The sequence below is a fragment of the Tachypleus tridentatus genome, chromosome 12, assembly GCF_004210375.1.
Source record: "Tachypleus tridentatus isolate NWPU-2018 chromosome 12, ASM421037v1, whole genome shotgun sequence".
Taxonomy (NCBI): domain Eukaryota; kingdom Metazoa; phylum Arthropoda; class Merostomata; order Xiphosura; family Limulidae; genus Tachypleus; species Tachypleus tridentatus.
In genome coordinates, this window is record NC_134836.1 from 88882749 (window position 1) to 88899021 (window position 16273).

Below are 16273 nucleotides of genomic sequence, written 5' to 3' on the forward strand. Positions count from 1 at the left end.
ATCAAGGGTGGTGATGTATAGCCTCAAAAAAAAGGATAAAAAGGTCAGCAAGTTAAGAAGGTGAAACCCATGTCCAAATTGAAGGTACCCCATAACCAACTGAGATACTGAATGGTGGAAATATTGTTCACCAATAGTGCAACTCCAGTTTCCATTGGAAAAAAAAAAAAAAAAACAGAACAGTGGTATAAATGAGAGTTTGAATCTTGGGAAATTTCAAAAACACAAATATAAAACTCAAAAAAGAACCACAAAACTGAATTGAAGACAACTATTAATATCATTATAATTTCCACCTATTATTTGTTATTTTATCCATAAGTATGATATGTCTATGGTACCTTGGCCTTCATTATTTTCATACTGTTTAAACTGAGATTAACTATTGGCTTCTACCTAAAGTCCATACACTGGTTAATGATGTTCTAAAGTTTCATAGTTTGATTAAGAAAAGAAATCATTAAAATAAAATAAGAAAATAATTCATCTCAAAAGTTCCAAGTTAAAAATCTATATCTTTCACTCTTGAAATCAAGTAAATTTCAGTAAAATTGCATTTCAAATGTTAAAACTTTTAAAATATGTGCAAAAATTCTATAAATTATTAATGGGAAAACAAGTTAAGTTTAAACAATTAGAATAACATACCTTCAATAAGCATAGCTATGTATTGGGCTACAAAATACAAATCTCTAACCATGATACAAGTATTCTGTATCAGCTATGATGCATTGTGTGTGTGTGTGTGTGTGTGTGTGTGTGTGTGTGCATGTGTGTGTAATCTACCATTTACTCTTATATAAATATTTATATTTTAATTATGTTTCTTAAAAACACAGAACAACAGAGAAAACATACAGTGAAACATTTTGTAACACCAAGCTTAGCATGGCAGTAAGCCTTGTTTATTCTTCCAAATGGAGAGTGAAAAGATGTTAACTTTTGTACACTTCAAATACAAAGAAAAACCCAGAAATTATGAAGTATGCACAAAATCCAAGTAATATAACAAGGTCCATAAAAGAACTATATGTGGTTTAAAAATTCCCACTGCTACTCAGAAAAATGATTTAGTCATCATACTTTAATAATTTTGGTAAAATTATCACTTACTCCTTCAAGCTATTTGCAAATGACTGTCAGATTTACAAAGAGGCTCTTTCTACTGGCTAAAAACACATGCTAATTTGAAGTAGATGGGACTAAACAAGAGGTTTCAAAAAACAATAGTTGGAAAAACCACTCTAGTAGATTTACCAAACATATTGACAACACAACAAGTCACAGATGTGTGAGGTTCTTATTTTATATTGAACTTTTCCATATCTCAAGTTTGAATTTCAAAATCATTAGCCACTGCACACACTATATGGTAAGTGTAAGAAAATTTAAACCAAGCTCAAAATATTTGACGATATCACAACACGAGTCTTCAGAAATGTTTCCGTTCCATTAATTCATCAATCTCAACATTAGCTCTATCATTAGAAAGTCTTTAACATGTGCTCCAATACATATTTTACTTTCGGACAGTAAGTCAAAATGGCACAAAAATCAAAATTTATTTTTGTCTTTATACTTCCTGTTGGATTAAGTAATTAAAACATACATAATGTTAAAATTTCAATTATAAACTACATTTTGATGACAATTTTATTGACATAAGTATTAATGGAGTAATTTATAAAATTTTGAAAATTATTATCCAAAACATTGTGATATATACACTAACTTGCCCAGGATAAAAGGGTTAACAGGAATGTATAATAAATAACACTACACAACAATTTTTTTGAAAAGTTTTGCTTCCTGAAAAGTTTTTGCTGATTGTGACAAGTACCTGATGGGTATGCACAAATATAGTTTTGGTTTTGCTTCATCACGTAGGAGCTCTGAAAAATAGACAGTTAATTGTTTACCAGCAATAAAATATTTAATTGCGTTTATGTTTCTAATATGCTATTAAGTTCAACACAAGTAAAAGTGTTTTGCTCCTGATTTTCATTTGTATTCAATGTCCGGTGCATTACGTTGTAGTGTCCAACAGTAGTTAGCAAGCATTGACAGATTCCAGTTGCCCTGATATCGTTTTTCCATTGTAGCAATGTCCTGGTAAAACTGAAAATTTCGAAGAAATGATACAGGATGGGCAAATTTGGATGTGATTTCGTGATCAGCAGTCAAAAAATCTTTTAGGAACACCCAACAGTGTTCAAGAAGCAAAAACTTTGTTATGCAGTGTTATGCAGTCTAATATCGATATCATCATATACTTGCATTTTAAACATGAGTATATGTGTGAAAAATTTGTTCAAAAGGTTAGTGCATGTGCATAAATGTTTCAACAACAGTGAGAGGTACTGACTACCTATTCTGTAAAGAGGTGAGCAGCCTTTCAAATAACAAGTAGCAATAAAACAATCTCTTATTAAAAACATTATCAACCTCTAGCTTCTTCCTACTGAGAATACTTAACTCAATAACACAGCAGTAAAGAATTATATATTCTTTATAAGTGACATATTGTACTAAGGTAAAAAGAAATTCACTGGCACATATACATGTATCAAGAAATGCATCTAACAGTCATGGATTAGTAGGCAAAGAAAATATGCTGTTCAATTATGTATTTTATAATTTGTTTATTGAAAATTCTGAAACTATTAACATGAAAATAATCAATACAATTATGCTACCTTACACAAGTGCCTGTAGAGTGAAAGCATGTTTGTAAAATCAAAATATTCTTTAAGTAAAGAATGTGTACTACTTAATTTTTCTCCAATACTTTTCCATCACCATACCATTAGGGTTTAATGGTAGTACTAGACACAGCAAGTAAGAAATGCATTAAACTTTTTTTATGTGCCACACTAGTCCAATTAGTAGTGGTGAATTAATAACAAGCATGTTTTATTTATGACTTTCTGATTTGATTCTCAGCTTTTCACATGGAAGTAGTGACTTCTTAAGCTAAGCATGCTCAATCTTTTTAGATCAACATCAGTATGCTGTTCTATTTGTTACTTAAAACAGTCTACAATCACAGTACCATACCAATCCAAACAATCTCTGGATAAAATTACAATTCTTAGTCTATTTAATTACTTATTAAATATATTAAATATTGTTTAAAAATTATACATATTTAAATTTTGAATATTTTAATGACTTAAGTATTGTACCTGACAAGTCTGTAAAAATAGATTGGGCAAATATACTTGTGTTTTTAACCATATACTTACTAAATCCTCAATTATCTAACAGAAAATATTTTCATTAGAATTTCACTCTCTAATCTTAATTTCTGACTGCCAAATAACAGCTTCATTTTTTAAAATGTACAAGTAATAATTACACCTTTAACTTTTAAAGGGTTTTTGCAGTACATGGTGGTCTACAGTTATAATACCCACTAACTTGTATCAAAAAGTTGGAACATAACAAATGCTTACTTTTGTATTTCATTTAGTAACTCATACCTACTTTTTAGTGGCTTCCTTGGAAGCAAAAATAATCTTGAATTGTATAATATTCAACAATTAATTTCTGAAATAAATCTGGTGTGCATATTGTTTTATATAGCAAAACACTTGTGTAATCAATCCAAGACTAGAAACTTAGAGTAAGTAACTAACCCATTTTAGCTAGTAGCTTAAATTTAATGTAAAACCTTGGCTATACATGTTAAATGTTAGTTTTCCTAACCTAAAAACATATTTCTGATTGATACTTACCTCTTCTCATTAAAAGCTAGAATTTAACACTGAACTGGTGAAAAGTCAGCAAGAAGATGATCCCCTCTTATGGAAGCACCCAAAGGAAGACTATGAGGTGTGATAATGAATTAAAAAATAACACATTAGTGGAAGATCACACCACTTCTGAGCCACGTATACTCTTTGACCTTTAGTACTATGTCACTGAAGGGTTCCCAAAAAGAAAGTTAGAAATAATGAGAACCTTGGTGGAGAGTGGCTACGGCATGACAGACCATGAATAGGAGTTCAATCTCAACCAATACCTCGCAGTGTCAGCCAGGCCTCCATTCTCCACCACCCCACCAGCTTAGGAACTAGTAAGTGGCAAGGATTTCCACACTCTACTAGAAGAAGAAGGGAAATAATGCATTGAAAAATCTGAACCATCACAGCACCAGAGATAGTACAATGTGTGGCCAAGATACCCTATTTTAAAAAGTAGAGCAATAAAGTAGATGGAGGGCATCTTCTGGAATTGTGCATCAAATCCATGGTACAACAAGCAAAATACACCACAGATTCTCAGAGGTGGGCAGTGATCTCTCTCTGCTTTGTCTCAGACTGTACACTCATGAGTAAATATATTGAATGAGCAAAGACTGAAATACATCTACTAGCTGTCCTGTGGAACACATCATATCAACAATGGACATAAATTACCTTTGTATCATGTTAATTTGTCTCTTTTTCTACATTTTATCAACACATAAAGGACACAATTGACAGAATCGATCAACCAACAGTTGGTGGCACCTAGAATAGTACATCACATTCATGGTAGAAAGAATTTCAACATCACAGTGATCTAGCATGTTCACAGGTCGTACAGTGCAGGTTTAAGACTAACTACACCTGAATAGGACACAATCACCATTGAGTGGAATCCAAATATGCAACAAAGGCCTCTGAAAAAAAAGAAAGACATAGATAAGTAGTACATTTTTGGGGGACATAATCAGTGCTGTAACAAACAGGGACATGGTAAGGTGACAAATCTGATGGGAAGAAAATACAAAACAGACAACAACAGGAGATTGGTTGGTTGGTTGATTTAGTGTTTATGGCACAAAGCAGCCAGGCTATCTGCGTCAAAAATCCAGAAAAAGTTAAAAGTAAATTTAGCAAAATTCATAAAAGGAAATTAAGGTAAAGCAAAATACATTAAAAAAAAAACATATGTAGCAAAAAACCAATGCTTACATCAAGTTAAGAGAAACTCTACAGTAATTCAAGTTGTAAAGGACTTTCTGTAGCATAACTGTAATCATCATAACTCATCAGGAAGACTAACAGGTAAGTACAAAAACCACCATCAGTCACCTGAAGTTGGCCTTTCCAGTCCTGGTTCAGAGTTATTTGACGTTATGGTCATTTTCAAAAAGAAAAGTAATAAAAAGGTTTTAAAAGACGTGTAGCAAAATTATAACAACTTGCCAGGATGACTAACAGGTAGTTTAAACGGATAGTTCAAAGAGCAGCGTTAATCACCTGAAGTTGGCCTTTCCAGTTCTGGTTTTGAGTTATTTGACATTATGTGCATTTTCTAATTTCAAACTGAGCTAGATGTACTTTGATTTTTAAAGAAGGTCTAATCTATAAATTTAAAAAAAGTTAAATAGCATTAAAAATATTAATGGCTTTGAAAAAAACTAAAAACATTACCAAGGTGGACAGTGTCACCATCACCAATAACACTGTCTAACGTTATGGACAAACCTTGGGACAGAATATGTTTAAAATGGTGCAATTGTTGAGAGTCATTACCACGGCAAAAAAGTAAAATGTGGCTTATTGTGATCTGAGTGTTACACAGACTACACATTGGTGCATCAGTTACAGATAATAGAAAACTATGAGTTAAAAAACTGTGACCAATGCTTAATCAAGTTAGAACAACTTCCTCTTTCTGATCCTTACCATAGTGCCACAGCAGATAGATTTAGCTGCGGTGTGGGCGAGCTTGTTTCCACAAATACCAACATGGCCCGCTATCCAGAAAAACTGCAAAGAAGTTGATATTAAAGAGAAATGGGCCAGTTGGTTTTCAATATCAGCAAGAACAGGGTGTGAACTAACATGAAGCAATTCCAAGGCCAGTAGAGAACTAAGAGAGTCAGTATAAATCGTGCAGTTTGAGTACTGCTTAACTTCTATGTGATCCAGGGCAAGAGAAATGATGTACAGTTCAGCAGTTAACACAAAAGCTGTAGAGGGGATTCTGCACACAACCACAACAAACCACAGCAGAGCCCGCACAGTCACCAGATTTCAAACCATCTGTATAAGTATAAACGGAAGGAAGGTTTCAAAGGTGTTTAGCAAATAACAGACAGTATTTCCAATCAGGAGTGTCTACTTTTCTCAGATGACTTAAAGACAGGTCACATTTGGAGACTGTAAGAAGCCACAATGGGATGGGCTGACCAGTGGATACAGCAATGTTATCCAAAAACAGACCCAATTCATTCAACTGCACTTGGATACTAAAGCCAAAAGGAACACTAGCAGATCATCTGTTCTGAAAAAGTATGGCCTGTCTAGGAAGGAAAACACAACCCTAGGTGGGATGGTTTGGTAAGGAAAAAAGTTTCAAAGCATATAGTAAAGACAGTTGCAAATGGCAGAGGTGCAAAGAAGGTTCATGATGTGTATAAGCTCCAAACTGGAGAAGTGCAGAGCCAAAGTCCTTGATGATGAATGGGGTCCTGGCAGAGCCAAAGATCAGTGATCCATAATGGAATTTTGAGCAAAAAAGAGCAAGATATATCTTTAGCATAGAACATTGATCTGCTCCCCAAGTGGTGGAAGACAGGACACAGAGAATGTTCAGAGCTCTTATACCTTTCACCAGTAGCTGCTTGATGTGTGGTATAAAGGTCAGCTTACAGTCAAAGATAAGCCCCAAGAACTTTGTCTCAGGGACCACAGGCAGCACAACTTCACTGATACGGAGTTCAGGATCAGGGTGAATACCCCATTGGCAGCAAAAGTGCATGCAAACAGTTACAGAGAGAGAGAAGTTAAAGCCATTTGCTGTGATCCACTTCAGTAAACGATTGAGAGCAGTCTGTAGCTGCTGCTCAATATACCTCATGTTCAACAACTGACATGAAATATGAAAGTCATCAACATAGAGCCCGTTTGCAACAGTGAGAGAGAGTTGTTCAGTGATGGCATTAATCTTTATACTCAAAACACATCCCTGAGGGACTCCAAGTTCCTAGAGAAAAGAACAAAAAAATGTCAAACCCACACGAACTTGGAATCTCCTGTCCATTAAAAAATTTTAATAAAAATAGGCAAATGGCCACGTAACCCCAATATATGGAGGTCCCGCACAATGCCCTACCTCCATGTTGTATCATAAGCCTTCTCAATGTCAGAGAATTTGATACAAGATGTCATTTGAGAAAGACTTCTCTAACTGACGTTTCAAGTTGAATCAGGTGGTCCATGGTGGAGTGCTGTTGTCAGAACCCACACTGGGTGGGCACAAGGAGGTTCTTTGATTCAAAGAAACAAACTAGATGAGCATTAACCATCCTCTCTAAGGTCTTACAGAGACAGCTAGTCAAAACAACTGGACAGTAGTTTGAAGGAATCTTGGGATGCTTTCCAGGCTTAGAGAAATGTAGGAAAATAGCCTGGCACCAAGCATCAGGAAACACATTCTCCTTCCAGATACAGTTAGAAATAATCAGAAGAATAGCAAGAGAAGCAGGAGATAGATGGCACAGCATTTCACAGTGTATATCATCAGGTCCAAGTGATGTACTTCCAGACCAAAGAAGGGCCAGTTTGAGTTCCACCAGTCAATTACAGTCATAGAGACAACCAGCTTGAAAGGAAAGAGGTGATTGCTCTGCCCATCTTGATGGCTAAGAAGGTGGAGGAAGAAGCAAAAGTGCTAGATACCAAGCAAAAGCTTTCACCTAGAGTATTAGCAAAGACAGACAGGTGAGAGCCATTGCAACTGATGCAAGGAGAACCCATTTCACACTCATAGGCATCATGGTCCTTGCCACCACAACAAACACAGTCAGGGAACCACGACATGACATCTTTGAGTGACTGAACTGCTGACACTGGAAACATCAGAGAGGGTTGGAAATGTATGGCCATACGCTGCAGTTAAGATAACCTGTTTTGATGGTTGCAGGTGGACATGGCAATATAAATGTCAGAATGAGGATATTGGGTCAGCATCATAATTTCATCTTTGCGAGTGGAGATACGCCTCACTGCAGAAACTCCTTGAGTGGAGAAACCAGTGAGAATCTCTGACTATGGGATGTTCTTCAAATCCCTCTCAACAATAACTCCTCATGATGAATTCAAAGTAGCATGAGGTGTAACCTCAATAGGTATATCCCCAATTGCCTTTGAATGCAAGAGGAGTTCACTGTGTTGAGATGTGGATATTTCCTCTAATATGTCACCAGATCAAAGCTTCTTTACTGACTTTGGAGAGCCAGCAAGTCCCTCTGGTCTCTTCTGAATGAAAAAGTGAGACATTTGCCATAAAGGTTTGTCTGAAAGATAATGAAGGATAAGAAAATAAGGTACAACAGATGGTACAAATGATGAAGATAGCTGCTCAGAATTTTCAAGACATGGTCATTTACCTATGGACTGTTTTTCCACTATTTTATTTTATTTTTATTTGGAGGATCCATAATTAAAAAAAGAGGAATATTTTGGTGCCCACTGACCCCACCCATCATGGAGCCCTATGAAGGGATGCACTACAATGCTAAACAAGGATGCTACAGCAAAACCATGGTTTTGTGAGCATTATATCCAAACACCAACATCAGATACAATGTCAACAGCACCTGTTGAAAACATTCAAAACTGGTACTTAGTTGACCCTAGCCCAAGTGGACTAGCTGACTAACCCAAGGAGGGCCACTCTAAGTCTGCCCATCTACAGGAATTCAAGATCAAAGTAGTATGTTAAGGTTGAATCCCTCAATCATCAGGATCCTCTCATCCGCTTCATGGGTTGCGACACATGGCAAACACATGGATCAATGTTTAGATCCCAGAGGAAGTAAACTGAAAGAACAGAACCTTCCCTGGGAGGTCCCCTCACCACGTACAAGAATTCACACCAAGGGGGAACTGGAAAGAAACTAGCTCACAGTACATACCACCAACTATTCTGTTGTTGTTTTTGGCAGTGGTGATGGTAAACTGCAGACTAGAATAACATCAACTATGTAGCAGTACCTGCCATTAATTTTGTTGTTGTTATTATTGAAGTACTGACTAGAAGGAATGAAACTTTGGCAGCACCCACCACAAGTGCTTTTGTCTTTTTTTCTTTACATGCATCATAGTTTCAGGAACATGACATTAACCAATTAATGAAGCTATTAATTGATTAGCAAATGCTATTAATTATCAAGTATAAATACATATTTTGTCATGATTTTTACAAACATATTTGTATCAGAAGTGATGAAACCAAAGATGTAGGAAGTTGTTGAAATGGGTAAACTGAAAAGTCATCAGATGAAAAAGCAACAGATACTTGGTAGCATCTTAGGTTTTTATCAGGAGTAATGGTATATATTCCCACTATAAAGCTTATGAATCTGATTCTGTTGTTAGCTTTTTTCTTTTTTTATTAAAATGTTGGTTGGAGGGTGCATAAGGTTAAGATTCAGCAAATCTGACTAACTCCTAGACAGGTACATTAGTTACAAATGTGAGTAATCAGAGGTCTAATGTCAGTATAAAGTATGTAATGAGAATTTACTGAATGTTCAGTGATAATAATCACCTTATTCAGTTACGTGATAAATAAATTAAGCATATGTCCCATATTTTGTACTGAAACAATGTAATTGTGCTAGATTTACTTGTGGAGTTTGTTAAACTGTTTAATTATGAACTTATGCTTACAACTGTGTTTAAGTGAAAATAGCCTTCAACAAACAGTAATGAAGAAATATGCTAATTTGTTATCATTGTATGGGCTAGGCTTTGCATTATTTCTACCAAATAATTCAAAAGAACTCACTCAATAACAAATACATTTGTCTGTTTGTTTTGAATTTCATGCAAAGCTATGTGAGGGCTATCTGCAGTAGCCATCCATAATTTGGTAGTTTAAGACTAAAAGTAAGGCAGTTAGTTATCACCATCCACCATCAACTTTTGGTCTACTCTTTTTACCAATGAATATTGGGACTGACCATCATATTATAACACCCTCATGGTTGAAAGGACAAGTTTGTTTGGTGTGTTGGGCATTCAAACCTGCAACCCTCAGATTACAAGCTGAGTGCCCTAACTACATGGACATGCCAGACCCCCAAATTGATAGATCTTTTGGTTTTTTTTTTCATTTTCTACTGTTTATACATAACACTATATTACACAATATCTGGAAGGTCATATTTTCATACTAAACATTCACTTTTAAGTGGTGTACAAAAGCTATTAAAGAGAACTAGAGTAACGTATGTAGTTTTATGATATCATTAATAAATATTTTGAAATCTTCAGTTGGCTAGATACAAAACACAATTACGATGAATTACTGAAGATGGAATTCTGAAGATGCTGAAATATTTATTAAATGCTTCTTTTTTTTCAAAAATGAATGAAATATTGTTAAAGAAATATTATTTTCAGCAAATAAACAATTGAAGCTCAGTGGCATTAGAAAGACTGTAAATACAAGTGTATAATCAATACTAGTTACTATGGTCTTCAAACCAAGATAAAAACATGTTTACACATCTTATAAGTAATCTAATAACGAACTTTAAATGGTTACCACAAATATCAAACTCATGAGATGCAAAATCAAAAACTAAAACAAGCAATAACAGATAATTTTGAAACTAATGACCAAGAAAATCTTGAAACCTCAGCTGAACAAAATTTAAAGTCATTAGTTAATGACGAAGGATGATATACCAGTAGCAACGTTTACTACCTAGCCTGTGATGATACAGCTAATAATAATACGAGTACTGTTATCATGTTTTAGTTTTTAGTTGTATATTTACCTGTTAACTTATTAACTATAAGTGTAATCGTTTATCACCCGAGTTAACTTTAATTCTGGAAATTAGAATAGAGTGACATAACTAACTGCATTACTAATGCTGATATTGACGTTAGTATAAGTATGATATTTAGTATTACAATAGTATTAATATAATATCATGAATTTACAAACGACAACACAGAATTCGTCAGTCACATTTGAAACCGAAAGCCAATGAACGTTGAATCAGTAACTACGAGGTAGGCAACTTATATAAATGTATGCATACTTATAACATAATTTTACTGACTGCCTTTACCTTTGGACCTAAAATAAAACAATTTCTTACTACTTGAATTGCTTGGTGTTGAATGACGATCTGACGGAATTGTCTCAATTGCTGCCATTTTCACCAGCTCAAACCCTATAAGTGCTGCTACCTATAGAAAAACAACTTCCTATTTCTTTATTTGAAGTCGAAAAAAAAGAGAGAAAGAAATTCAGATTTAAAGGATATCTTCAGAATAACTGTTTTGCATTTCTGTTACTTCATATATTTATACTATTATTATTGGTTGTTATTAAGCATTATAAGATCTCTTTGGGCCTAATTCTACTGTTTTACATAGTATTCACTAGACAAATAAAATTAAGTTTACTTGTTGAATTCAAGTGCACTTTCTTAGACCAATTCTATTAGGAAATATTAAAATAAAGATTTATTTGAAATCGTCATGTTTTGTTTTGCAGAGATCAATTGTTGTTGGTTTCTTAGCATAAAGCTACACAATGTGCTATACATACTCTATCCATCATAGGAAATCAAACCCTTGATTTTTGTGTTGTAAATCCATAGTCTTATTGCTAACTCACTATGCACTCTGTTTTCTTTTTTTGTTGGAATACTGTAATAGAGATTACTTTCATTTTAACTTACTCATTCCTTTTCTTGAAATATGTGCAAAAATAGATTCATATGAGAAAATCATAGATATATTATAACGTTTTACAATAGTATTAGCAATGAGCTTATTCTTTGGAATTTCGGCATGGCCAAGCGAGTTAAGACGTGCGACTCGTAATCTGAGGGTCGCGGGTTCACATCCTCGTCGCGCCAAACATGCTCGCCCTCCCAGCCGTGAGGGCGTTATAATGTGACGGTCAATCCCACTATTCGTTGGTAAAAGAGTGGCCCAAGAGTTGGCGGTGGGTGGTGATGACTGGCTGCCTTCCCTCTAGTCTTACACTGCTAAATTAGGGACGGCTAGCACAGATAGCCCTTGAGTAGCTTTGTGCGAAATTCAAAAAACAAACAAACATGCCCCCTAAAAAAAAAGTAAAATATAAGTGTTATTAGATTAAATCTGGGAGCAATTTTGCATGAAATATAATTTAAACAATTGAATGGATATTTACATAAAATTTTAAAACATTTAATGAAAATCTAACAAATCATCATTCTGTTGTAGCACTGCATAGGGAACAAAAGATAAAATAGTATGAACATGCACGTTTTGTTAAATAAAGTCATTTACTGTTCACACATAAAATAGTTATCAATTGTTAAATTATATTACTGATTTAAACAACCATGTACAACAATAGTATGTTAGCTGTACCAGTCATCAGCTATCATATACGTACACGTATGCACAACTGAAATAACATATTACCACACGTCATTCTTCTCGGGTGCTTTTCCATATAGTTTCAGTGTTGACGGCAATGTCGTAATGATTATGTAATAAAGCTAGAACACTCAATATACACCTCAAGAGGCTATTTAACCGGTGAATAGCAGATGGTGAACGTTTATATGAACATGAATCTATTGGTAGTGTGGCAAATAGTTTCGGTAATATAAAGATATTTGGTAAACTGAAGCAAGATTTAAGCAGTTATTCGTTACCTGTTCTGGAGAGGAATATAAAACCATCTTACCTTCTATCGATGACATTATTCATAAAAAATCTTAGGAACTTGAAAATCTTCCACATGAAAAATGTATAGTCTGTCTTGTATCAGAAATAGAAAACTCTTGTATGAGTTTTGATGGCATAAATTTCTGAATTGATGCTGTTTGCTTTACATGTGCATCAGATCTAGAGGAAAGATTACACATAATGTGGTCAAGGAAAGGAATGGCCATTGTTTTCTTAATGCAGTCCTTCGTAGAATTACATTCTACATTTGCAGTTTAAGTATATTAACCTTAATATTTGTTTTTTACAATATTACTGTTGTGATGAAAAATACGATATGAATAATCATCTACGTTAACTCTTATTGAAATGAGTTCTTTAGTGTTGTACATAGTCAGTTTATTATAACGTTGTAGTATTAGAGAAACACAAAAAACAGTCTTGACTTGAACCTTGCAAATTTACAGAAACTTTTTTCAAATAATAAAGATAATGTTTTAAATCTGTTAAACGAAAAATAGTTAAAAGAATTCCAGTATTTTACATAAGTTGTAGCTTTTATGTTGTCTTCAACAGATCAATTATGATTAAATATTTTAAAATTGTAATTTCCATACACAATAGCTTCACATTTTTTCAAATAAGAATATATGGCATGAACAGAACCTTTCCCAACCTCCAATATTTCAAACTGGTGTGAAAGGCACACACTAAGAACCAGCAGATGTGATGAAACTACTCCGTGCGTGATGCCCTTTTGATAGATTGCCTTTGATAGCTCCCCACGTTTAGGTGAAAATGTAATCCAAATTAATTAATTAATTTGATCGATAGTTTCATACCATTGAAATTGAACATGAATTTATAATAGCAATATCAAGTCAGTGATCTGTGCTACAAATGTAAAAGGCATTTCTTTGCATATTTCGAATTTGTTTTGGGAAAAAAATCTTTCGTCAGCTGTGGTGGATGCTTCATCATATTTTTGACCATACAATTAACTTACAGATAACACAACATCAATCAATATTTTTGTAATTGGATGTATAATATCTTTTGCTCTGACCATATTCAAAGCTCATAAATTCTTCCCTAATTTCACAGCTGTCATCTAAGAACCTTATCTACAAATGCATGGTAGAATTCAGCCTTTGTTACATCATCAATAATTTTTGCTTAAATTATATAGTATCCAACGACAGTGATAATGTCATTTTGTGAGTGAGGAGATAAATATGTAGCATTTTTTGTCTTCGAATGATGCAAATGAGCTATAAGTACAGTGGTACCTCGGTTCTCGAACTTAATCCGTTCCAGAAGGCTGTTCGAAACCCGAATCAATTTTTCCCATAAGAAATACTGTAAATTAAATTAAGCCGTTATAGACCTCCAAAAATTACACATTATGAAGTATTTTAAGTAAAAATATTGCTTATTTATACCTGTATAATAATACTTACATGCATATAGTCAATCACAAAAACTATAAATACAATAAAAAAACAATAAATGAATATTTAACTGCACTTTACCTGTGCTGAGAAGAGATGATGGCGTAAGTGAAAGGTGGTGAGGAACGTGGAGAATAGGAGGGTTATTATTGTTTGGAAGGGGAGTCACCTTCCATAAAAACGTCAGGTAACTCTCCTTCTGGGGTTCTTTCTCTTTTCTGTCTTTGCACCGCTACAACCTGCTTGAGACTCACTGGATCTAATTCTCACTAAAAACATGTTTAATGAGGTTTCTTTCTGCCCGCATTTTAAAATGTTTCTGAAGTAAGACATGGCATTGTCATTGAAAAGGTTTATGCTGCGGTTTGCTACAGCTTTATCAGGGTGGAATGTTTCCACAAAACTTTGTAACTCTCCCCATTTTCCACATATTTCCTTGATTAGTGAGCTAGGAACATCCTCCCTTCCTTTCTCCTCATCTGAACACACTTCCCCAGTTGCCTTCTGTTGCTGCTCCTGCTGTAGGTCTTGGAGTTCTTCCGTGGTGAGCTCAGTGTTGTGGTCTACCACCAACTCCTCCACATAATCACCATTCACATTCAAGCTCATACACTTGCCTAGTGAGACAATATCCTCGACAACAGGCTCAGCCTCAAAGCCTTCATCTGCTACTGAGTCTGGTCACAATTTCTTCCGGACTGAGTTCATGGTCCTCAAAGACACTTCCCTCCAGGCTTTGTCTATGATCCTCAAGCGATGGAGAATATTGAAGTGATTTTTCCATAACTCTCTGAGAGTTAACTCTGTGTCAGAGGTCACTTCAATGCACCTTTGAAACAGTGCTTTGGTGTAGAGTTTCTTAAAGTTCGATATGACCTATTGGTCCATGGGCTGAATGAGAGGAGTTGTGTTAGGGAACAAGAGCTTCACTATAATGAAACTGTACTCCTCCACCAACCCGTCCTCCAAGCCTGGTGGGTGAACAGGTGCATTGTCCATCACAAGAAGGGCATTGAGTGGCAACTATTTTTCCGTGAGGTAGTTCTTTACACTTGGGGCAAACACTTCATGGGCCCACTCCATAAAAAATTGTCTGGTTACCCATGCTTTACTATTAACCCTCCACATGACATTTAGTTTACTTTTCAATACATTATTTTTCTTAAAAACCCTCGGGTTCTCAGAATGGTATACAAGCAGAGGCTTAAGTTTTAAGTCCCCACTTGCATTACTACATAACAACAGAGTTAGCCTGTCCTTCATTGGCTTGTGTCCTAGCAGTGACTTCTCTTCCTTGGCGATGTAGGTCCTCTTTGGCATTTTCTTACAAAAGAGGCCTGTCTCATCACAGTTGAACACTTGTTGGAGAATAAAACCCTCAGCTTCTATATAGTCCTTAAATTCCCTAACAAATTTATCAGCCTGTGTCTTTGTTAGAACTGGCACCCTCCCCATGTCTCACCACACTATGCATGCCACTTCTCTTCCTAAATTTTTCAAACCACCCTTACTAGCCTTAAAGGCATCACTTGTATCAGCACTCGTTCCAGGGGTGTTTTTCACGAGGTGAGCATGCAACTGCTTTGCTTTCTCACATATTATGGCCTCAGAAATGCTGTCACCAGCTAACTGTTTTTTGTTTTTCTACCTCTTCCATTGTTTGTGATCTTTGTTTCGTAAACACGTCACTCCTTTTGCAACATCACCTCCTTTGATAATCTCTTTATTTTTCAGTATGGTACAGACTGTAGACTTCGCCATACCAAATTGTGTAAGAAGGTCAGACACGCGAACACCACTCTCATACTTCGCTATGAGATCTTTTCTCACCTCTATTGTGGCTCTAACAACTTTTCTTTTTGATTTGTTGTTCATTATCCTTTTTTCACCCCATGGTGGCTTATTTAATCAGAATATTTAGAAAAACAACAAAAAAAACAAAAAAAAACGAAAACGTTCACAGCAGATTTTAGCGGGGTGCGGACTGAGTGACAGGTGCGGGTAAAATGCTTTGGGCAAGCTTCGCGTGGGCCGAAAATAGTCGAAGGGTCGTTCGGGTCATCAGTCGGGTTATTTCGGGGGTTCAGGCCACGACAGCTTGGTTCGAAAACCGAGTTTATGTTCGACAGCCGA

At 35.2% G+C, this 16273-nt stretch overlaps 1 protein-coding gene across 2 annotated transcripts in view; it reads right to left on the minus strand.

Moving 5' to 3' along the window:
- LOC143233930 (uncharacterized) overlaps positions 1-11248 on the minus strand; it is an 86611-nt gene extending 75363 nt beyond the window's left edge. Inside the window, exon 1 of one of the 2 annotated variants that reach the window (XM_076470829.1) lies at positions 11117-11248. In XM_076470829.1, the coding sequence (XP_076326944.1) occupies positions 11117-11174 (58 nt within the window). In that variant the 5' untranslated portion in view covers positions 11175-11248. Of the gene's footprint in view, positions 1-11086 lie in introns of both variants that reach the window. The other variant, XM_076470828.1, reaches the window with a different exon arrangement.
- Between the last annotated feature and the right edge of the window lie 5025 nt (positions 11249-16273).